The following is a 23284-nucleotide window of genomic DNA, read 5'->3' on the forward strand; positions in this document are numbered from 1 at the left end:
ATGAAACTGATGGCCAGGAAATTTAGGACCAACAAAAGGAGCTACTTTTTCACACTGTATAATCAATCATATCAGGCATCAGTGATATAGGAAGATGCTGAAAGGCATCATCTCATACTGCACGGGAGGTAGCAATGGTCAACCCCTCCTGTATTTGACCAAAGAAAACCACAGGGCTCTGTGGGCACCAGAAGTTGGAATCAACTTGGCAGCATACTCACTTTATAATCAATCTATGGAACTCCTTGCTACGGGATGTGGTGATGGCCACCAGCCTGGGTGATTTTAAGAGGGACAAATTCATGGAGCTCGATCAGTGGCTACTAGTCTGGTGGCTTTAGGCCACTTCCAGCCTCAGAGGCCTCAAGATGCCTCTCAATACCAGTTGCAGAGGAGACACAGCAGGAGAGAGGGCATGCCCTCAGCTCTTGCCTATGGGCTTCCCAGAGGCATTTGATGGGCTGCTGTGTGAAATAGGATGCTGGACTGAATAGGCCTTGGGCCCAAGCCAGCAGGGCTGCTGCTCATAGGATTAGGGGGGCTGCTGTTGCAGACAGAAACCCCACTCTCCAGCAAAGCCAACAAGCCCCAACGTGTTTGGCTTCTCCAGCAGATGGCAGCAGTGTGCAACATTCTGACTCCTGCCCATAGAGTGACAATGGTGGTCCACTCGCCTCCTCTGTGAGAGGATGTACAGTACCTCCTGCTACTTTGAGACATGGATTCTAGGGATGACAGGCCTTTCGAGAGACAATGAAGAAGCAACCATGCCCTGGGATGGGGAGGGGAGATGCAGGAAGCAGGCTAATCAACTGGTTCATACAGTGCTTTTCTTGTCCACGGCACAAGACTCCCCCAGCGATGCACTCTTGGAGAAATGCACTGCATGAACCAATCACTGCAGCATGGATGCCACAAGGGGCACAGGCAGTAGAGACCGGTGGGACTCCTGGACGGGAGCTTCGTAACCAGGACTTGGAGGTGTACCTATGGCACCCACTCTGGCCTGCCTCTCCAGTGAGCATGGTTGCATTTGTCCAGTATTGCACCCTAAGCAGCCTAAGAGCCCTGCTGCATCAGGGACTCCCAACCTTGGGACCCCAGATGATGATGTTGGACTACAGCCCCCCCCTGCAATCATCCCCTGTCACAAGGGTCTTCAGCTCCTGTCCTAGACAAATTATTAGAGAAGGATGGTTCTATGACTATTCGTCATAACAACTACGTCAAATCCCAGAGGCTGAACAGCACGGAATGCCGCTTTCAGGAGAGCAACAGCGAGAGTCTCCAGAGAGCTGACAGGCAGGCCCTGAAGGCATCTAGCCGGCCACTGCTGGAAGCTGCATGAGATGCAATGGACTCTCCTCCGTCTCATGCAGCTGGCTCTATCTACGGTCATTTCCCAGCCGAGTAGGTGGGAGGGGATTCAGGACCATCTTCCAGGGGAGCTGCTGAATACTCTCCTTGGGAAACTGCCAAATGGACTCATGGCGTTGCTCCGTGTGAGCTGGGATTGAGAATGGTTGGTCTGAAAGTGTGTATGAGGAAAGCATGGCGCGAGTCAGTGGAGGGTGAGAAAGGTAATGAACTGAACAGCCCGCCTCTCCTTCCTCTCCAGGATGCTTCTTAGGGGATATTTGCCTTTATGGCTGTTTTGCCTTTAAATGGGTCGGAACAGGAGGCAAGCCTAGGACTCGGTTTGTGTTCTGATCCCAGGACATCTTCTGCTTTTTGTGTTTTTGGTTACCCACCAGAGCAGCAGAAGCAGCCCGCTCTCCCTCCACGTAGCCAAAACCATGTTTGGCCCAAAGGAAGTCACAGCAGAGTCTTAAGGCTTCTTAAATAAATACTTTAAAATAATAAATATCTTGGTCCTGTCCACATGTGACCCAGAAGTGGACTGGCACCACTGGAGACACTGGGCTGTGGGAGCATGCGGCCCGGAAGGCCAAAAGGGACATCAGGTCTGGGGCTCTCGCCTCTTCGAAGAGCTTCCGGGCTGCACTGGGTTCCTGGGGGCTGCCCCAGTTTGGCCCTTCTGGGAGGAGAGTGGCTGGGCTGGCAACTTCTTCTTGAGGACTGGTGTCTTGTTTTTGCTTCTGAACACCTTGCTGGGGTCCAGCTTGTTGATGAATGGCTCTGCCTCCTCCGAGCGCTGCTCCGTGTTGAGGGTGATGGGTTTGTACATGTTGAACCATTGCTGGGAAATGGGAATTAAGAAGAGATGCATTAAAATGAAGTCCTGACCAGATCCATGGTGGTCAGCTGAGTCTCAGAAACAGGAAGGCACCCTAGTTTGGTCTGCACAGGACTTTGCCTTGGAGGCACTTCAGGCTTCATATGCAAATCATACCCAGGACAATGCCTATCCCTGCAAGCTGCCTGTGGCCTCAAAGCAGGAATGCTGGCAGCAAACTCAGGCACTTTACTCTCTTTGCCACTGTGGTGCATAGGAAGCTGCCTTCTTCAGAGTCAGACCCTGGGTCCATCTAGCTCAGTATTGTCTACACAGACTGGCAGTGGCTTCACCTATGTTGCAGGGGGCAGGAATCTCGCTCAGCCCTATTTGAGAGAGAGAAGCCAGGGAGGGAACTTGGGACCTTCTGATGCTCTTCCCAGAGTGGCTCCATCCTTTAAGGGGAATCTCTTCCAGTGCTCACACTTCTAGTCTCCCATTCCTATGCAACCAGGGCAGACCCTGCTTAGCTAAGGGGACCAGTCCTGCTGGCTCCCACCAGGCCAGCTCTCCTCTCTGTGGAAGCTTTCCAGAGGAGGGCACGACTGGCCTGCGATGGTGCTGCAGCGCCACCTCCACGGATGGCCAGAAGGTGGTATTACAGCTACCAGCTCAGCAGTGGTCAGGGGACAGAGGGCCAATGGGGTTCCACCTGGACCCAAAGAGCTGCTGACCCTGGCCTAGCTCCCCAGACACAGACAGAGCCTTCCGACGGCACCCACCCACTCCTCTGAAAGACAAGAGGCATGGCAGAGGAAGCAACCATGGCTTCTGGAAAGAGAGGGCGTGCCTGCACAGCTGCTGGAGGTGGATGAGAGGCACTTTGTTCTCCCCCCGTGGCCTCCACCATCCCACGATGCCTTGCCAGCATGGCTCCTTTCATTTGGCGCTTCTCTGAAATGCCTGGAGCAACGTCAAGGGGAAAGAGAAACAAGGCAGAGCACCTGACGGGGCAGCTGAGAAGACGAGGCTGTAAGAAAGCAGACTGGAGGTGTCCCATGGGAAGCTCCGTCTAGACCTCACTGTTGCCTCAGGACACGACACTGGGGGAGGCCACTCCACCACTGAGGTATGCAAGGGTCCCAGCCCTAACCGGGGCAGCCCTTGGGTCCAAAGGACAGCCTGACGCAGAGCTGTCAAAACGCGTCGTCCAGCTGACAGCAAAGCTATTTGAACTTTGGATTAAAAAAACAGTCACTTGGTGTTGCACAGAATGAAGGCAGTGGTGGGGTTGTCTCAAAGTCTGGAGGCCAGCTCGCTATCTTCAGTGGGAGGGCAGGGCAGAGGCTGGGGGTGGTCCAGGATTGCAGACGGAGGAGCTCTGCAGTAAGGAGCCTCCCTGTCTGGATGCAGCCGGTCCCAGGACTGACCCCTGGCATCTCCCGCTGAAGCAGAGGCTCTCAAACCCGGATGGAGCCGCTCTGGGAAGAGCATCTAGGCTTGAAGTTCCCTCCCTGGCAGCATCTCCAAGACAGGGCTGAGAGAGACTCCTGCCACCTGCAACCTTGGAGAAGCTGCTGCCAGTCTGGGTAGACAATACTGAGCTAGATGGACCAAGGGTCTGACTCAGGATATGGCAGCTTCCTATGTACCTAACTTGGTTGGGTCCCTGGATGTGGATGGGAGTTGCAGTCCAAGGCTGAGAACCCCTGCCCTAGACAGGGCCTGTGGCCATGGAGGCTGGGCATGATGGGAGTTGTAGTTCAACATCTTCTAGGGGCCCAGGTTTGAAAGCCTGGAGTTTAGACTTTTGAACTGGGGACCTCCTGATCCACAGCTCAGTCTTAGCTACTATGCTGCATTGCCTCCTCCCCTCAGGAGTTCAGATTCTGCCCTAGATCTAAACCTGCACATACTGCATACTACCCTGGACAGATTCACATGTATGCAAAACATGCCCCTGCCTTTGAGTCTCACGGGAGAGAGCGGCTTGCACCTGGATGGACTTTTTTCAGCGGCTGAGCTGACCCGCTTGCAGCGGCAACAGCGCTCTCTCTCACCTTTGCCTGGGGGCTGATGCCATAGCTGGTGAAGGCATACTGCCACTGCGGGAGTCCCAGGTGGGTGATCAGGAGTCGGTAGTAGGCAGTGAAGGTTTTGGTGAGGAAGTGCCAGTAGAGGGCTCGGTCCAGAAACCAGATCTCAGAATCCGGGCTGACAACTGGAATTGAGACAGGGGGAAGAATAAGAAGAGGGCAATGGTCACATGGCAGGCCAGAAATGGGACACTTGGAAGGCACTCAGGCACCTGGGCTGTTCTAGTCCCCAGTGCTTTCCATAGGTAGTGAGGGCACTTCTGGCCAGTGAGCAGGGGAAAGGGTGTGGGCTAGGGCAAGCTACCCTGTGCCAAGAGTCAGGAATAGCTTGTTGGGCATGGCTGAACCAGGGGCGGTTGCCACAGCTGCTGCTTTGGAACAGAGACTCCCAGGACCAAGTTACACAGTCCTGGACGTGGGCCAAGGTGAGGGCGAGCTGTGCAGCCAACGTGAGATGGACTTGCTTAGCCCCAGGGATCAGGCCCAACTTCCGAAAGGGTGGGAAGGCCATGCCACCGCAAGCTGACGGCTCCTGTGAGAACCAGAAACAGCCAGAGGGATAACGTCACGGGCAGCAGGGGATGGCAGGCTGTCATGCTGTCCACAGGGGGCGCTAAATGAAGTGCAGACTGGACCGAGAGGAGTAGCAGGGATCAGAGGAGAGATGGGGAGAGGGCTGAGCAGGGGCAGGGGGAGAGAGAGAGAGAGAATCAACAAAATAAGCCCCGTGCAGGGCCAGAGAGCAAAGAGGAGGCAGAGGAGCAGGGCAAGCAGAGCCGGGAGCAGAGAGGCCGGCCGGCCACGGGTGGCTGGGGCAAGAGTTCGATTTCATGTATCCAGCCAAAACAGAACAGTTGCTTATTTGCCTGCTGGAGCCCAGCAACATACCCGGCTTGGTGTTCTTGTACACAAGGCAGACTTTCCCATTCCCGCCACACGGGTCCAGTTCAAATATCAGGCTGCGAGAATCCAAGTGAGGCTTCTCTGGCTGGTCCTCGTTACCTTTGCAAAAACAGCAGATGAAAAACAGAGGTCTGAGCACAGGAGGGAGATGACTTGCATGAGTGGAAGTTCACCTGGGGTTTGGGGGAAGAAAGGTGCAGCCTCATGTAAGCTGAACACACGGCATGAAGTGCGGTGACTTTTTCTGCAGGGAGCGGGGAAAGAGGAGAAGCGGCAAAAGCTCTCGCAGCCAAGGCGGCCGGTACCTTCTTCCTCGTCAGTATCCTCCAGGTCAGCAAGAGTCGGTGCGCTGGGCAGGTTGTAGACTGGCGGTGCTCCAAGGCGGCTCAGGTTGGAGATGCTGTTGATGGTCATGGCGCCCAGGGGCATGGGGTTCTCTGCAAAAAAAAAAAAAGGGGGGGGGGAAGAGGGCCGTTGCTAGGCTGCATATGCCATGATTCAGAGGGAGCACAGAAAACTCACAGAATGAGGTTCTGGGCACAGAATCTAGCTTCCCGAGAACCCCACCTTTCTTCTCCTTTTAAAACAACCAGTTTCCAGCCCTTACAGCTGGAAGGATTTCCTGCTAAAGGGGGATTTCCTGCTAAAACAAGGAGAGCTGAAAGGAATTTTAGAGACCGAGGACGGAGCTCCAGTGCCTGAAGAATGTGTGCGAACCCCCTGGCTTACATGACCAGCAAAAATCGGGCTAGGCTCTCCTAGCCCGATTTTTGCTGGTCGTGAGAATAGTCTCATCATGTACGTTTGCTGCATGTCATGGCGCAGAATTTTAATTATTTTCCGGGAGAGTCCACTCAGCCCGGGGGAAGGGTATCTCGTACGGAGAGGGCTCCTTCTTCAGTGGCAGAGTGGATGCTTTCCACGCAGAAGAGCCCAGGTTCAGGGTCCAGTGGAAATACCTCAGTTCCTCTGACCAAGACCGTGGCGAACCACCCCCAGGCACAGACCTCAGGCATTAAGGCTGGTTTTCAACCCTCTTCAGAACCGAGGCAAGCAGACACCAGGAGGAGCAGGGGCTTTCCAGTTGTGGCCCTGTGACTGCGGAAAGCCCTCCCAGCGGAGGTGTGCCTGGCTCAGTCTCCCATCTTGGTTCTTCAGGAAGGCCTCGGGGGATGAGCCAGTAAGGGCGGCTGCTGGGCGGGAGTTGCAGCCTCCTGCTTCTGCATGGCGGCTTCCCCCGCCTTGTGTTCGTGCAGTGACATTGGTAGATCGCGTAGATTATTTTGTTGCTAAGCATTTTTGCAAGCCACCTCTGAGGTCCCTTGGGACCCAAAGTGTGGGATGTTAAATATAGTCCTAGATAAAGTAGAACACAGCTTTATAGAATTACACAGAGAGGTCTATTCTTATGCCACCTGGTGGCACAGCGGGAAATGACTTGCCTAGCAAGCCAGAGGTTGCCGGTTCGAATCTCCGCCGGTACGTTTCCCAGAGTATGGGAAACTCCTATATTGAGCAGCAGCGATATAGGAAGATGCTGGAAGGCATCATCATCTCACACTGTGCAGGAGGAGGCAATGGTCCACCCCTCCTGTATCCTACCAAAGACAACCCACAGGGCTCTGTGGTTGCCAGGAGTTGACACTGACCCGACAGCACACTTTACTTTATATCCCTGCTAACTGAGCAAAGGGGCACCTTATAAAGTGGCGGTTCACTTTAGACTTAGCAGGGAGAGAGCAACTATCCCTATCCAATCTCAGTGGTTGCTGGTGTCTACCTTGTTTTTTGTAAACCGCTTTGAGAATGCTTCTTGAAAAGCGGTATATTCATAGTTGTGATAGTAGTGATAGCGATCCATCCTCAACATGGCAAAGGAACTGTTTGCATGGGGAAAGACCCCTTTTCCTGACCAGCTTTGGCTTGCCCAGGTCTCAGGCAGAGTTGTCTCCTTTCACTGGAAATGTATCTTGGACATGCCCACCCCACCCCAGTCTCATTCCACTGCTGAACTGCTCAGAGGTCGCTTGCCTCCTACAGACCAGTTTAGGTCCTAGTGAAATTAAGATAGAAACAAGAACATTCACTGAGAAAAAAGGATCAGATAAGCAGAGACTAGGGAGATGCAGGCCATGCTTACCATCAAACTTGACACTCCAAGTCATACAGAAGCCATCTGTCATCAGGTAGAAATTCTTCAGATCCTCAGGCAGGACACAGGCATTTTTCTGTGGGCAGAAGGGAAAGGGCAGGAAGAAAACAGACCACAGCAGGCGTCAACCCCTGATCAATGAAAGCACAGAAACCCTCCTTGAGAACTACCACTCTCCCTATTCACCCTCACAGAGCATCTTTTCCAGTGTGGTGCTGTTGAGGTCTCTCCCTCCTACCCAAGATTGCAAGCCCCTCTGAGTCAGAGAACTATTTTGTCTTTTAATTCATTCACTCATGGCTCAGGGCAGTTCACATTAAAATCAAACAGACATCATAAAACAATTAAAATTAAAACAAACAAACATTTAAACCAGATTGAAATTAAAAAAACTAGATATCTTTAATAGCCAGGCTAAAAAGATGGGTCTTTAAGGCTCCCCTGAAGGCCTCCAAGGAAGATAATCCTCTCATATCCACGGGGAGCACATTCCACAACCAGGGGCGACAACTGAAAAGGCCAGATCCCAGGTTTTCACCAGATGAACTGCCAGCACCAAAAGACAGATCCCTCCTGATGATCTTAATGAGTGGTGGGGATCCAGTTGCAGGGGAATAACAGCAGGAGAGAGGGCATGCCCTCAACTCCTGCCTGTGGCTTCCAGAGGCATCTGGTGGGCTACTGTGCAAAACAGGATGCTGGACTAGATGGGCCTCCTTGGGCCTGATCCAGCAGGGCTGTTCTTATCTTGTAGAGAAAGGCACTCGCTCAGGTAACCTGGACATAAGCCATTCACGGCTTTAAAGGTAATAACCAGCACTTTGTACCTTGCTCGGAAACAGATCAGCAGCCAGTGCAACTATTTAAGAACAGGCATAATGTGGTCTCTCCGGAGTTCCCCAGAGACCAATCCGGCTGCCACATTTTGGATGAACTGCAGTTTCTGAACTATGTACAAAGGCAGCCCCATGTAGAGTGCATTGCAGTAGTCCAACCTGGAGGTTACCAGCTCTGTTTTCAGGTCATTCTCCTCAAGGAACGGGTGGAGTTATCAAATCAATCACAGCTGGTAAAGAGTGCTCCTGGCCACAGCCTGAACCTGAGGGATCAGGGTGAGACCCGGGTCCAAGAGCACTCCCAAGCTATGAACCTGTTCTTTCTGGGGGAGTGTAACCTCATCCAGAACAGGAAGTTCTATCACATCTTGCTGATTACGAGCAATGAGCACCTCCGTCTTGCCTGGATTCAGCTTCAGTTTATTATCCCCCATCCAGCCCATTACTGCCTGTAGGCAGGCACTTAAGGGGCTAACACCATTTCCTGATATTGAAGACCAGGAGAAATAGATTTTCTCCTGGTCATCAGGAGATGTGCCATCAGCATATCGATAACATCCAGCACCAAATCTCAGGTCACCAATTTCTCTGCTATGTGAAAAGTGTTTTGTCAACACTTTTGTTGAAAGGCAGTACATATTATCATCAACAATAATTATTATAGCAAACACCTGGTTGTATTTTTTCTGCTGCCTTACTGGGATGGAGAGCTGGTCTTGTAACAGTGAGCTTGAATTGTCCTCTTTGCTAAGCAGGGCTCACCTTTGTTTGCATTTGGATAAGCGATTACATGTGAGCACTGTCAACTGTAAGATATTCCTCTTAAGGGCTGGGTCCTTTGCTCAGCAGAAGAACACCTGCTTTGCATGCAGAAGGTCCCAGATTAACTCCCTGGCATCTGCAGGTAGGGCTGGGAGAGTCTCCTGCCTGAAACTTGGAGAGCTGCTGCCAGTCAGTGTAGACAATACTGACCTAGATGGACCAATGGTATGTTCCCACCTAGTGAGTTGACCAGCAAAAGGTTTACAGCAAAGTTGCGCTGGTGTGGATGTACTACTGAGATCAGGAACCAGTCGCTTGTTCATGCTCTGTTCCCTTTCCAGGAGAATCCAAATGAGCAGTCCATGCCAAACCAGAGTTTTCTATGTTGCCCTCCTGCCTTTTTAAAGATGAGGCCTGTGCCAATTTTCCTGACTTTTAATGCCGCTCCATCATCAGCCTGGACTGGCCATAAGATTCAAGCTGCCAGTCTTACAGATGTGTAGATCAGGACACAGACACTTAGCTTTTGAAATGCAGGAACCATTTGTAGAACACTGGAATTGGAATGTGCAATTTATATTTGCTATACATTGTATTTAGCGATGCCAATGAAATATAACACAAGCTTTTTGGAATAACCCCACATTCCAACCAGTGGAAACCTTCCTTCCTGGAACAGAGTGTGTGCCCACACACGAGCGAAAATGACAGACGCCCATGGCAGGAGTCTGGGCCTAACGTTCGTAGATTCCCAAGTGTATCTGGAGGCGTCCTCGACAATAAGCATCCCCCTTGGAGCTATTCCTGAAGCATTCCTGGGATGTCACAGCAAAATACCCTCAGCAATGACCCCAAGAAGCAGAGGCCCAGGTTAAAGCTCATGGCCGTCATCTCTGGCAGCACTTGTACAGAAAGAAACCATCTGCAGTGAGAGAGCAAGCCTTCGCTCCAGTGTTCCCTCCAAGGCGTGCGCACGCACATGCGCACGCTCACAAGTTATAGCCTAGAGACACAAGTTGCCCACCCTTGTGAGAATGAAGCCTGCCAAGTTGATGGCTTGCGGCGTTGAAGTAACAGGTATTGATTAACAGCCTCCTGATCCACATTCTGGCCCCTGGGCCCCCAAGACTTGATCCGGGCAGCTTCCAGGCTCACTGCTTGCACTCTCAGCTGTGGCATGATGCTGAACCACACGGGGTCGTGACTTCAGCAGCATTATGGCCAATGCGTCTCGACCGGAGAACGACAGCAGTTCCCCCAAAGCCCTGAAGTGCACTCATCCTGCTGCCGTCTCTGGTGAAGAGGGGCTGCTGTGCTTGCAACGTGCCAAGCCTTTGTCCAGAGAGAACAGTGGGGCTGGGGGGTGGAAGGGGAAAAACATCTGCACCCACCGTGGGTAGCAAGCGATGCCTCCCTCAGGAACCACTGCCTCTCTCCGGCCCTGAGCTCGGCCGTGACCTTTCCACACCGGTGGCCTCGCACATCCCTGGCTTGTGGCGTCGTCACCCTGACATTCTTGTCGGCCTGCGTCAGGTCTGACCCCTTGACCTGTTGCATCTATAGCATTGCAGCGCAGAAGCCGACTTTGTCTGGGTTTGCAACACTCTTCCGCTGAGCTGCCTGCCTGCCCACTGCCTGATGTCACCACTATGTTGCATTCTCTGGCATCCTGGATTATGTGCTCCTAAAGTGTTTGACTTCTGCCAAAACCCTCCAGCAGAGTATACAGCAGCAACAGCAGCAGCAGCAGCAGCATCAAGACAAGGAGTACGCCGTGTGGGACAGCCCCAGCCAGAGCAAAGCACAGCAGCAGGTCAGATTTTCATTTTTCTTTGGTTTCACCAATGCCTGGTCCCAAGGAAGAGCAAAGGGGAGGGGCATTTTTTGAACTGGATTTATTTTAATTCCATTTCTTTCTTCCATCACTGGAGCCCAAGGCAGTTTCCACAGCATTTCCAGGCAGCCTCCCAACCAGGCCCTGACCAGACTGAGACCTGCTTAGCTTCAGCTAGGGGGCTGCATTAGGTGCTCTCAGACGATGTTTCTAGGCAAATAACTTAAAATCCTTAATGTATTTAAATACCTCAACTGCATGAACAATAAAAAGGTGTTCATGTGGGAAAATAATCCCATGCAGAAGGTTTGGAAGGATGAAGAAATCTCTTGCCGCTTTTAAACCAGGGTTGATAAAAATTGAGGATTTAAAAATAATTATCAGATTTGTAAATTGTAAAAATAAGATTAAAAAAAATTTAAATCAGATTTTAATTTTTAAAATTATAAAAGAAAACCTATGTCAAAGATACCATCATGAATGTTAATCATAACAAACTCCTAATTATAGTCTGTGAACTTGTTAGCAGTTTCATGAGGTTGAGATATAACAGACCTGATCAGTCCTATTCTGCAGGTGTTGTACCTGCACAGCACAAACGCAGTCAAGCCCTTGCCCCTCCCTTTCTCTCTCTCAAATTACAAAGACATTGGGCCATTCACTCATTATGTTCAACACTCGTACAATGAGTGTCCAGTAAACACAGGTACAGTCATTCACACAAACATGTGTACAAGTGTACAGACATTAGGGGTGTGCGAGCTGGCTCGGGTCGAGCTGGGCTCGACGGGTTGAGGGTCGAACCACATTGGCGGCCCAGTTCGACCAGAGCCAGCTCAAAACTCTACTGGTAAAGGGGATCTGTTGAGGCTTCCCTTTACTGATGCGTTGGGGGGCAGGGGGCTCTCCTAAAGGTGGATGGGGTGGGAAAAAGAAATGACATTTATAGTGCTGCTGGCTGGGGGTGGGCTCTGCCCCCCCCCCCCGGCCTCCCCCTGAGTAGGCAGGGCTGTTTCAGGCCCGTTTCAGGCCTCTGCACAAGTGTGGATGTCACTAAAATGTCCTCTGTGCATGCATGGAGGCCATACTAGTGGCCTCCATACCTACCCAGCAGCGGGAGGCTGGCAGGGGGAAGGGGCTAGGAGAGCCCCCCTGCCCTCTACTGGTAAAGGGGAATGATTCCCCTTTTACTATAAAGCTCTGAGCTCCTTTGAACTGACTCTGTTCGACCTCGAACCAGGTCTGGTTCGATGAGGCACGGAACCGGATGGGCAGGGTCGGCTTGAATCAGATTTTGATTCGAGCTGAACCGGTTTTGTGCATATCCTTAACAGACATCTGTACACTTGGCAGCAAGCCATAAAAGCAACCCCACTTGGAAATATTTTAATGAAGTTCCTATACCTATGAATAAAACAGGCATGTGTGTGAAATGCAAACAGTGCACCAAAAAATTGCAAGGTCTACTTGCCCAAATGAAAGAGCATTATGAGACGTGTGTACCTACCTCCTAAAAATGAAACCTACATCTCTGAATATGTATTAAGGTTTATTAAACAAGAATGTATTTTTACTAGAAAATGACGACTAAATAGAATCTTCCTGAATAGTAATTAAAATTGTGATTTACATCATTAAAATTGAGTCCTCCCGTGAAGTGATTCAATCAAATCAAATCAACTCTGTTTTAAACATGAATTCTAAGTCTTCCTTACAAGTGAAACTGTCAGCAAACCTCTTACGACACCTCAGTCTAGGCCAGTCTTAGGTCTTGTGGCGCCCTCAGAGAAGTCGGGGCCCCTGCCCTCCAGGGTCAAAAAGGGTGGAGCCCCAGATTTATCTTGAGCCTCACAGACTGCTCATTCGCTGGGTCAAGTGACCAGCCTACGCGGATGACTAGGGAAGGACCAGGCCACACTGACTAGGGAGGGACGAGGCCATGCTGGTTTGGGGATACACTGGGAGAGGGGAAAGATTGAGGATCCTGGAGCCCGCCTGACACCCACACTTCCTCCATCGCTGCCGCCTCCCTCCCTTCAGCAGTGCAGGACCTGCAATCCTCAGCTCCGACAGAGTTCTCTGTCTCCCTCAGAGGCAGCTTTTAACTGCACTATGAGGAGCTTCCCTCCACAACCAGGCCCGAGCACAGCCAAGCCAAACGTTGTGTCCGCCATGATGGTTTCTCCTTTCCTAGACTCCCCGCCAGTCTACAGATCTTAAACGCTTCTCTTCCTTTTGCAGAAGCTTTTCAAGGAGTTATCGAAGTGACGTTTGTAGAGAAGAGCCTAGGGGGACTTTGGATTCCGATCTGGCAGAGTTTAGATCTGTTAATGGAACCCCGGGGCAGTTCCATTAACAGGCCAGAGATTTCCAAACTTCCATTAGACCAATGGCCATTGTGGCTGAGGATGATGGGAGTTACATGAGAAGCTGCCATATACCGAGTCAGAACCTTGGTGTGGAGCAAGTGGAGAGAGAGAAATTCTTCTCCTCTCACATCACACTAGAACCAGGGGTCATCCCATGAAACTGATTGCCAGGCAATTTAGGACCAAAATGAAAGTACTTTTTCACACAACGCATCATCCACTTGTGGAATTCTCTGCCACGAGATGTGGTGACAGCCAACAACCTGGATGGCTTTTAAGAGGGGATTGGATAACTTCATGGAAGAGAGGTCTACTAGTCGGAGGGCTATAGGCCACCTCCAGCCTCAAAGGCAGGATGCTGCTGAATCCCAGTTGTGGGGGAGTAACAGCAGGAGAGAGGGCACACCCTCAACTCCTGCCTGTAGGCTTTCAGCAGCATCTGGTGGGCCACTGTGCGAAACAGGATGCTGGACTAGATGGGCCTTGGGCCTGATCCAGCAGGGCTGTTCTTGTCTTCATATGTCCACCTAGCTCAGTATTATCTACAGACTTGGCACCGGCTTCCCCAAGGTTGCAGACAGGAGTCTCTCTCAACCCTACCTGGAGATGCCAGGGAGGGAACTTGGAACTTTCTGCAAGCAAGCATGCACGTGCTGTTCCCAGAGCAGCCCCATCCCTGAAGGGGGACACCTTTCAGGGCTCACATGTAGTCTCCCATTCAAATATAAACCACGGCAGACCCTGCTTGACAAAGGGGACAAGTCATGCTTGCTACTACAAGGCCAGCTCTCCTCTGTAGACCAACAATACCTGTGGACCGTAGTTTGAGCATCCCTGGGTTAGAGCTGGTCTGGTGGTAGCAAGCATGACTTGTCCCCTTAGCTAAGCAGGGTCCACCCTGGTTGCATTTGAATGGGAGACCACATGTGAGCACTGTAAGATATTCCCCTCAGGGGATGGAGCTGCTCTGGGAAGAGCAGAAGGTTTCAAGTTCCCTCTCTGGCTTCTCCAAGATAGGGCTGAGAGATTCCTGACTGTAACCTTGGAGAAGCTGCTGCCAGGGCCATTAGCCACAACAGCTAAATGGAGCCTCCATGTTCAGAGGCAGTACACCTATTAATATCATTTTCTGGGTAGGGCAAACAGGAGAGGGCAGCTGCCCTGCTTGTAGGCTTCCTGGAGGCATCTAGCTGGACCCTGGAAAAAGAAGGATGCTGGACCAAATGGACCTTTGGTTTGACCCTGGAGGCATCGTCTTATGTTCCAGTGACCGAGTATGGCTTTCTTCTATGTCCACCACCCCAATCAACAGAAACTGTAACTCAAAAGGTTCAACAGGCTGCCTTCAGATTACCCTGATGTCAGTACTTGCACGGACAAAGGCAAACAAGCTGATACTTTTAAATCTGGACCCGATGTTGATTTGGAAGTCAGTTAATCAACATAGAGTATTACTTCTAACACTGAAAGGGGTTGATCCTGGGTGATCCTGGACTCAACTGTTACCCTGGATGCCCAGGTGATGGCAATGGCCTGGCCAGAGTACCTTTTATCAGGTTTCACCAGCAGTGCCCTATCTAGAGAGATCACTTTTAGCTATGGTAATCTATGCACTGATTGCATCCAGGCTTGACTGCTACAATGTGCTGTAAGTGGAGCTGCCCTTGGAAACGGTCCAGAAGTACAGCTGGTACACAATGCGACAGAGAGATTGCCAACAGACACAAGACATTGCGAACCCTTTTCATCCATTCCTGAGCCAACTGCATTGCTTGCCAGTGTGCTTCTGGGCCCAGTTCAAGATGTCAGTCATCACTTTCAAAGCCCTATACAGTCTGCAGCCAAGCTATTCTAAGGATCACCTTTGCCCATATGTCCTACATGGGCCTTAACAGCTTTGTCTCAGGCTCTGCTTTCTGGGCCTTTTGCAAACACAGATTTGACTTGTGGGGATCAGAGACAGAGCCTTTTTGGTGGTGGAGGCAGCGTTGCACAGGTGGGACTTCTTATCTGAGGAGATCCACCATGTCCCAATGCTTGCAACTTTTAAACAGGCCCTTAATTGTCTAGGCTGGCTTTTACCTGAAGTGTTCGTGCCGGTTTTATTTTGTGTTATCTATTCTGTGTTTTTGTTTCTTTTTCTTATAAATGGTCTTGTATTTGCATCTCTCTTTTAATGTAGTCTCCTTTGGATAATGATATTTTTTGGTCGATAAATATTGCATGAAACACACACCCTGAAATCTGCCTGGTTTTAATCAGGCTAAGGCAGTTTTCTTATGACTTTGAAGCTCATATAGATTATTATACTGCAACAGCAAATCCAGGCAAAACAGTGCCATCTAGTGGGGAAAAACTGCCAAAGAAATGAACAGTGAAGGACCGTTTCCTTGTAATGCAGGGCTTCTCAAAAGTGGGTCCCCAGGTGATGTTGGTTCACAACTCACATCACCCCCAGCCTGTGGCCATTGTGTCTGGGGATGATGAGAGTTGTAGGTCAACAACATCTGGGGACTCAAGTCTGAGATGTGATGTACCTAGGAAAGCTCCCCAACCCAAGATCCAAAGCATCAGCACCAAAAGCTGCCTGGAACATCATGAGGAGGTGAAGTAAAAAGATCGACCCAGCTTCAAAAAAAACACACATCCCAGCCTACCTGCTCCCACGAAACAATGGCGTGGCGCTCAGCTGGTTCCTTCTCTACAAACATCACTTCGGTAACTCCTGGAGAAGCTTCTGCAAGAAGAAGAGTTTAAAATCTGTAGGTGGGCAGTGGAGTCTAGGAAAGGAGCAGATGATAGGATTCCTAGCCTTGAGTCCCCAGAGGCTGTTGGACTACAACTCCCACCATCTTTGGCCACTGTGGTTGGGGATGATGGAAGTTGTAGTCCCACAACATCTGGGAGCCCACGGTGGGATCTCCTGGGTAAAGAGCATCAGACAGCTGCTGCGTAAATTCATCCTTAGCAGTGCAGATGGTCTTACGCTGAGGATATTATTGGGAAAAGCACCCGGAATGACCAAGGAATTGGCGCAGGTACACTAGGGCGTTTTCCAGATTACATGCTGCAACAGTTTTGCAACGTGTCCACTAAGCGCCCCCCCCCGCATTTCCCATGTTTCGACATTGCAGTCATTGCCCTGTTTCCAGGGTGCTGTCCCTATTTCCGATGCCTCGATTTGGGTTTTATTGATACGTTATGGTCCTATAACGTTATAGTAGCGTTGCAGGAAGGTAGCTGTATTTTGCCATTGTGGGGAGGCTTGCCCGTAGTTTATGCATTGTCGCGGGGTGTGGTGTGGACGGTGATTTTTATTCCTGAAATAATTTTCATTTCACTGCTTCTTCCTGCTCCCCCAGGGAGGGGAGGGAGAGGGGAGCAGGCGTGCTTAGAACAGGCGGGGAATTTCCCCACCAACAAGGAGTTCCCTTGTTTCACTCTTTTGTTTCAGTGCATTTTACATCAATCTTTCCTTCCAAAGTGAAGGCCAAAGTGATTCACACACTATTCATGGAGAAACATGGCTCAGCCGGCCCCATTGAAGGATAAAATTAAAAGGCAGCTCAGAAAACAGGGGGAAAGGGACTCTGCTGCACGACCCTCCAGTAGCCCTCAGCCCCAGTGGGGCAACCACCAGCCTCTTCCCTCGGTCTCCACTGACCGCCAGCTCCCCGGCAGCTCACTTGACTTAACTGCAGCACTTTCTGACTGGGGTCGGTGAGGTGCAGCCCCTCCACAAGCTGCTCCTCATTGCAGAAAAGCAGCTTCACAAGCCAGGGTGGCGAAGCATCCGCCGCTGCAATAGCCACGGATTCCTCAGCCTGGCCACACACACTGTTGGTGGCTGACAGCTAGAGAGGCTCATTCCTGCAAGGCAGCCATGGGCAGCAAAAATCAGTGGCTGGGCTTCTCCGATAAAAAAGCTCCGCATTTGAGCCGCCTCCTAGCTCGCTCTGGCATTGGAGGCAAACCAGGCTCTCCCTGATCTCTCCTTCTCCCTTCTTCCCTCTCCGCCTCCCCTGTAAAAATCCCTTCAGCCAAGAACGATTCCGTGCAAAGGATCTCCTCACGCACCACACTCCCCCACTTCCTTATACAGCAACGTCCCGTCCCCCTGCCCTGGCCGCACAAATGGTGGTTAAAAAAATGCAGATCTCCCTGCTCCCTCCTATTATTGTGGCCCACTCTCCGGCACTGGATTTCTCTCTCTCAAATATTTCCACCATGATAACTTATGCAAGAGTGCAGTTATATTTTGGAACGGCGCTCCCCCTGCTGGCGGATTTGCACAAGTCAGCCAAGATTTTTTTTATTTTTTATTTTAAAGCTCGTCAGGTCACTCACCCCCTACAACTTCATTGGCCCAAATGGAGCAGGGAGAGCAGCAGATAAATGCGTTTCAAGGGAATATGGACACGTCGTGCCTTGAAAACACATTTCAGTAGACGGAAAATATGAATGGCCACCAGCTTAGAACGAAGCGCTGAAAAACCCTTTACTCCCCATTCGAAGCCGTTTCACTGTTCTGGCGCACTTTTCAACCGTTGCCAATCTGATAGTCCGGAAAACGCCGAGGAGAAACTAAAGTCCTTGAGGACTGTTTAGACCAGAAAAGAAAGTTCTAGGATGGAAGTTCATGATGTTATGAAGTGTATGGAGGAAGTGGGATGAGAGAAGCGCTGATCCAGGACAGACACACAAAGGAATCCAGGTGCACTCAAGAATGGAGAGGACGCTTGCTCTTGCATGAGTCCCATTTAACGGTCACAGCCTGGGTGGGACCCACATACTTTTGAGCCTGCTGCTTCCCAGAAGGAACCTTCCGCCGACTAAGATCATCACCCACTCTGCCACTTCTTCACATGCCACCCTTGCAGGAGGGATGGACAGCCCCAGCAAGAAGCAGAGTCCCAGGGTGTGGAACCACCTCCCTGAAGAAGTCTGTCGGAGAAGAGCGTCTGGAGGCAGAGCCTGCCTTCAAACACATGAAGACAGCAACACTGGAAGCTGCTCCACATTGTCAGGCCATTGATCCATCTCATCTACTGTCTGCTGTGAAGGGCAAGGAGACCCCAAGGTTTGAGACCCCACTGCCAGAGTCCAGGGCTCTTTTCTAGCCCTACTACTCTAGATCCTTCAACTGGAGATAGAAGGGATTGAGTCTGGGACTTGCTGCATGGAGCTATGGTGGGCCCTCGAATAATGCTGCCCCCGTTAGCTTTTCATCTCTTGTGCATGTGTGTGCATGGGTACCTAGGAAGCTGCCTTAGATTGAGTCAGACCCTTGGTCCCTCTAGCTCCGTATTGTCTACACTGACTGGCAGCAGCTCTCCAAGGGTTTAGGGCTTCCCCAGCCCTACCAGGATAGTCCGTCAGAGATTGAACCTGGGACCTTCTGCATGCAAAGCAGGTGCTCCGACACCGAGCTATGGTACCAGAACCAAGGCAGGGAGAGACCTGCTGGCCCCATTGCCAGGTGCTGGAGACACGTACCTTTGTCTGGAGTGAATGGCAGTTGTGAGGAAGCTAGGGAAGAAACAGGAAATGGACATCTGCTGGGATGGAGGAGGAAGTGGCTGTTAGCTGGGAAGCAGCTTGGCCAAAGGAAGGATCCCTTCACTTGACTAGGATACCCAGAAGCTAAGCCAGGAAGGAAGAGGTGGAAAGCTGGGTGCTGTTTCATCCTGAGAGTCTGGCCTGAGTACAAGCTCTCGGCCTGGTGTTATGTTTTGCTCTTTTCCATGTTATTGGATGTCATAGACTTTGGTTTTTTCTTTCCCCTTTTTAATGCTGTTGTGAGCTGCCTCTAGTAGGAGAAGTGGTGGGAGAGAAGTAGGTTAGCTTAAGTAAATGAAAGACTAGGACTGGGTTTAAGAATGCCTGGAGTGCTAACTTCAGACTGGTATATAGTCAAGTTGCAATATACTGATTGGGCCACATGAGCATGTCTGCTTGCATCTCTATACTTCCCCACAACCAACCACCAACATATTTATTTGACATTTCTGTGGGGGGAAAAGAAGCAGCCTAGATTGGTATCAAGTGGACAGATCACAGGGCTGCATGGAAAATACAGGGAGACAGAAAGTGGGACAACCCTTTGGGAGCTCTTTGAACCATCAAAGGTAAAGATGGGGAAAAATCCTTTTAGGTCATTTAGTTCATCTCCTTTGGTTCCCTGCAGAAAATTTTCCAGTGCTCTCTCCCTGGATTCACGCCTAAATTGTTTAGTTCCAGCTTTAATGCAAATATATAACTGCTTTATGTGAGGGCCAATAATCCAACTGGCCTTCCTATATGCAACTTCCACGAGAGGCATTAACAGAATAAATGTGGTTCTTGCGAGATCAAAGGAAAACAGGCCGGCCGGGACGGAGGGAGACTGGATATCGTATCAGTCACCCGAAAGTGTTGAGGGATGAGTGAACGGCAGGTTCGGAACCAAATCCGAGATCAAACAAGAAACTCTGCCTTAAACGCCTGGATGTTAGATTAAAAATAACCCAAGGGCAATCCAAAGATCATACATAACAGAAGAGACAGGTGCAGCATGGGAAATGAGTGTGTTAAAATCATAAGACCGCAAATGAGGACACTTGTTTTCTAGAGCAGAGGTGGCCAACGTTTTGGGCCCATGTGCCACAAATCCAGCCAGACTAGTAGATGATGCAGTGCAGTTTTCAAGTATACACTACAGCAGGGCTGCTCAACGTAGGCCGTAAACAGCCCAGCTGTTTTTGGACTACAACTCCCATAACCCCCAGTGGCCAATAGCCAGGGATTATGGGAGTTGTAGGCCAACATCTGCAGCTGGGCCGAAGTTGAGCAGCCCTGCACTACAGGAACATGTACAACTCTCCCTCTATGCCGGGGGTTGGACGACAGCTCCTATCATCCCCAGCCAGAATCACTTTGGCCAAAGCGGAATCCTCTGCACAGTCCCTATGGTACCACGTGGGGGCAACCATTCTCACTATGCAGTGCTGCGCGTTGCCAGCGTGTGAGTGGAGCCCTCTTGAGCCCATCTTGGAAGGGATGCACAGAGTGCTGCGAAGTGTAGCCCTTCCCAGGGCTCTCCCCCACAGAGCTCTTCAGAGAGGGCTCCTTCTCTCTTCAGGGGTCTGCCGAGCACCAAAAAAAGCACACGGCTGTGCAGAAGTCAGCAGAATGAGAAATGGCTCTTGGACGGAAGGTTTTTCAGAGCTGTGATTGGGTAGCGGCAGGGCTCCTCTTCCTCACTTTGTAAAGCACCATGCAAACCGATGGTATAATATTCATGTCTGGCTTGTCTAATACTAGTGTTAAGTCAGGTTCCTGGAGCTGGGGTATTTTTCATGCCTTGCCCAAGGATTAGATCCTAAAGGCCTCCTTCCATACCAGCCTGTCCACACACTGTGCCCTTGACCTTCCTCTAGGTGCTCTAGTTGCTGGAGGTGAGGAAGTGAGCAACGGAAGGGCCTTCTTGGTGGTGGCATCTGGACTGTGGAATTCTCTCCTCTGGGAGGCTCACCTGGCATTTCAACACCAGGCAGAGTGGGCCTTTTAAACATCTGCTCAGTTTAAACATTTTTCTTCCATTACTTCCCCCCTGATAGTTTATCATTTCTATGTGTATTGTTGCAGTACAACATTTCTGCCACTACAACTGTGAACTGCCCTGATCCTTTTTGTTTCAGGCCAGTATACAAATTCAGCAAATAAGAAAGAGCATGCAACAGGCACCCAAGCTGAGCTGCGTTGCTTCCCTGTCCTCTGACAGCTGCATGGATAGAGGGGCCAGGTGGGAAAGAGGACAGGAAGAGCATGCCTTTAAGAGACCCACAGAAGAAAGCACTTCAGCGGTTTGTTAAATTGTGGTGGCCTGAAATCCTATTCAGCCATTATATGGTACAAGTGCACAGATGTCTGCACACTCATAAGAACAGAAGTGTTCCCTCTAACAAGGATTCCCAGATATTGTTGACTACAACTCCCATAATCCCCAAGCAAAAGGCACTGCATCTGTGGATTGTAGTCAATAACATCTGGGAATCCCTGTTAGAGCAAACATTGAAGAACAGCCCTACTGGATCAAGCCAAAGGAGGCCCATCTAGTCCAGCATCCCGTCTCACACAGTGGCCCACCAGATGCTGCTGGAAGCCTGCAGATGCCGCTGGAGTTGAAGGCATGCCTATACACTCCTATACACGCTTGTGTGAATGACTGTACCTGTGTTTGTTTTAAAAGTGAACCTGGGTACAGGCATGGTACAGATAGGAAGTGTTCTGATTTTCATTCATTCATTCGATTTCTATACCGCCCTTCCAAAAAATGGCTCAGGGCAGTTTACATAGAGATATACCTGTGTTCAGTGTAGCATGTGAACCGTTGTACTCGTATGCAGATCTGGACCTGTGCACACTGTACTACTACTACAAAAGTGATTTATATACCACTTTTCAACTTAAGTTCTCAAAAAGAGTTTCCATAGGAAAATAATAAAGATGGCTCCCTCTCCCCAAAGGGCTCACAATCTAAAAAGAAACACAAAGTAGACACCAGCAACAGCCACTGAAGGGCTACTGTGCTGGGGCTGGATAGGGCCAGCTGCTCTCCCCCTGCTAAGTATAAGAAAATCACCACTGTAAAAGGTGCCTCTTTGCTCAGTTAGCAGGCACACACAGTACACTTATTGTACAAGAGTTATTTATTATTATTACATTTATATCCCTCTCTTCCTCCAAGGAGCCCAGAGCGGTGTGCTATATACTTATGTTTCTCCTCACAACAACCCTGTGAAGTAGGTTAGGCTGAGAGAGAAGTGACTGGCCCAGAGTCACCCAGCAAGTGTCAGGGCTGAATGGGGATTTGAACTCAGATCTCCCTGGTCCTAGTCCAGCACTCTAACCACTATACCACGCTGGCTGGTTCAACATAATATCTGAAATAGGGCCGAGGCACGTAACAAATATTGGGAGAGGGCAGTCAGAAATGAAAGGAAGGGAGCTGGCTGGCCAGAGGCCATGGTACAGTTGCCTGCTGGGAGTCCATTCCAGGGGCAGAAGAAAACACTTGGGATTCCAAGTGTGATATATCAGGGTATACAACTGGAAGGCCCTTGTTAGCAACTGTTTTCAGATATTCTGTGCGATAACTTGAATAGTAAGCAAGGCTTTGTTGCAGGAGATCTGTATCTGTACAAGAGTTAGGCAATTGGAGAGAAGCATGCGTTTTTCTTATGAAATAACAGAGAAGCAGTTTCCCCTCTAATAGGGTTTCCCAGATGTTGTTGACTGCAACTCCCAGAATCCCTAAGCAAAGGATATTACAACTGGGGATGCTGGGAATTGTAGTCAAAACCAGCTGGGAATCACTGTTAGAGGGAACTCTGCTGAGAAGAAAAACAAAAAGGCACTTCAGAGGCCAACAGTGTTCCCTCTAACAGGGATTCCCAGATATTGTTGACTACAGCTCCCATAATCCCCAGCCAATGGACATTGCAGCAATGGACAACAACATCTGGGAATCCCTGTTAGAGGGAACACTGGAGGCCAAGCACCACTTCTATGAGCCTATGAAAGGAGAATTCCTAAAATTTGGGTCCTCAGAGGGAGTTGGACTACAACTACCATCACCCCCTGCCACGGTGGCTGCAGATGATGGGAGTTGTAGTCCACCACCATCTGGGAACTCATGTTTGAGAGACCCTGCGTTGAGGAAGTCACCCGCTTCTATCCTCTCCTCTTTTCCACCCAAGGAACGAACTGCCCGCTTTTTATTCCAACCCGAGCAAGCAGTTTCTAGGCCAACACAGTGACTCAGGAACTGGCGTGTCAGGCTCTCCCCTGCTTACCTAATATGCGGGTCACCCCCAAGGTGAGCTTATCCAGGTAAGGCTTGATGCTGCGCAGGGCCTTCTCCTCCATCCTTCCCCACCATCAGCTCTCGCAACCTACTAGTCCCCAGCAGGGCACAAGGACACGCCAGGCGGAGCTTTTTGTCCTCTGTCCCAACCGTTAGTACCAGCCGCGCCGCAAAGAACTGCGGGAAGCGTAGTTCTCCTCCTCGTCGGCGCCTTCGACCTGTCTCACGGGAGTTGTAGTCCACGGCGAAGAAAGTTCCAAGAGAGCGGTATTAGAGATTTTACTACAACTCCCAGAAAGCCTCAGGGTG

At 50.5% G+C, this 23284-nt stretch overlaps 1 protein-coding gene across 1 annotated transcript; it reads right to left on the reverse strand.

The window, feature by feature from the left end:
• Positions 1-1833: 1833 nt before the first annotated feature.
• On the reverse strand, positions 1834-23185 carry TPGS2 (tubulin polyglutamylase complex subunit 2). Its single transcript, XM_053301415.1, has 7 exons — positions 22965-23185; positions 15786-15865; positions 7316-7403; positions 5481-5612; positions 5161-5274; positions 4237-4397; positions 1834-2200 (listed from the first exon to the last, which is right to left on the reverse strand). Exons 1-7 carry the CDS (start codon positions 23035-23037, stop codon positions 1961-1963), a joined length of 888 nt encoding a protein of 295 aa, XP_053157390.1. The 5' UTR covers positions 23038-23185; the 3' UTR covers positions 1834-1960.
• Positions 23186-23284: the final 99 nt, after the last annotated feature.

Source organism: Hemicordylus capensis, chromosome 2 (assembly GCF_027244095.1).
Source record: "Hemicordylus capensis ecotype Gifberg chromosome 2, rHemCap1.1.pri, whole genome shotgun sequence".
Classification (NCBI taxonomy): domain Eukaryota; kingdom Metazoa; phylum Chordata; class Lepidosauria; order Squamata; family Cordylidae; genus Hemicordylus; species Hemicordylus capensis.

What these genes read in the sequence shown, in the direction of transcription:
- TPGS2 (XM_053301415.1), bottom strand. Translation starts at nt 23,037, where the DNA reads ATGGAGGAGAAGGCCCTGCGCAGCATCAAGCCTTACCTGGATAAGCTC. An exon ending in GGGGGTGACCCGCATATTAG is followed by an intron (nt 15,866 to 22,964) that starts GTAAGCAGGGGA and finishes TTCTTCTTGCAG; the next exon opens with AAGCTTCTCCAGGAGTTACC. An exon ending in GTACAAGAACACCAAGCCGG is followed by an intron (nt 4,398 to 5,160) that starts GTATGTTGCTGG and finishes TCTCAATTCCAG; the next exon opens with TTGTCAGCCCGGATTCTGAG.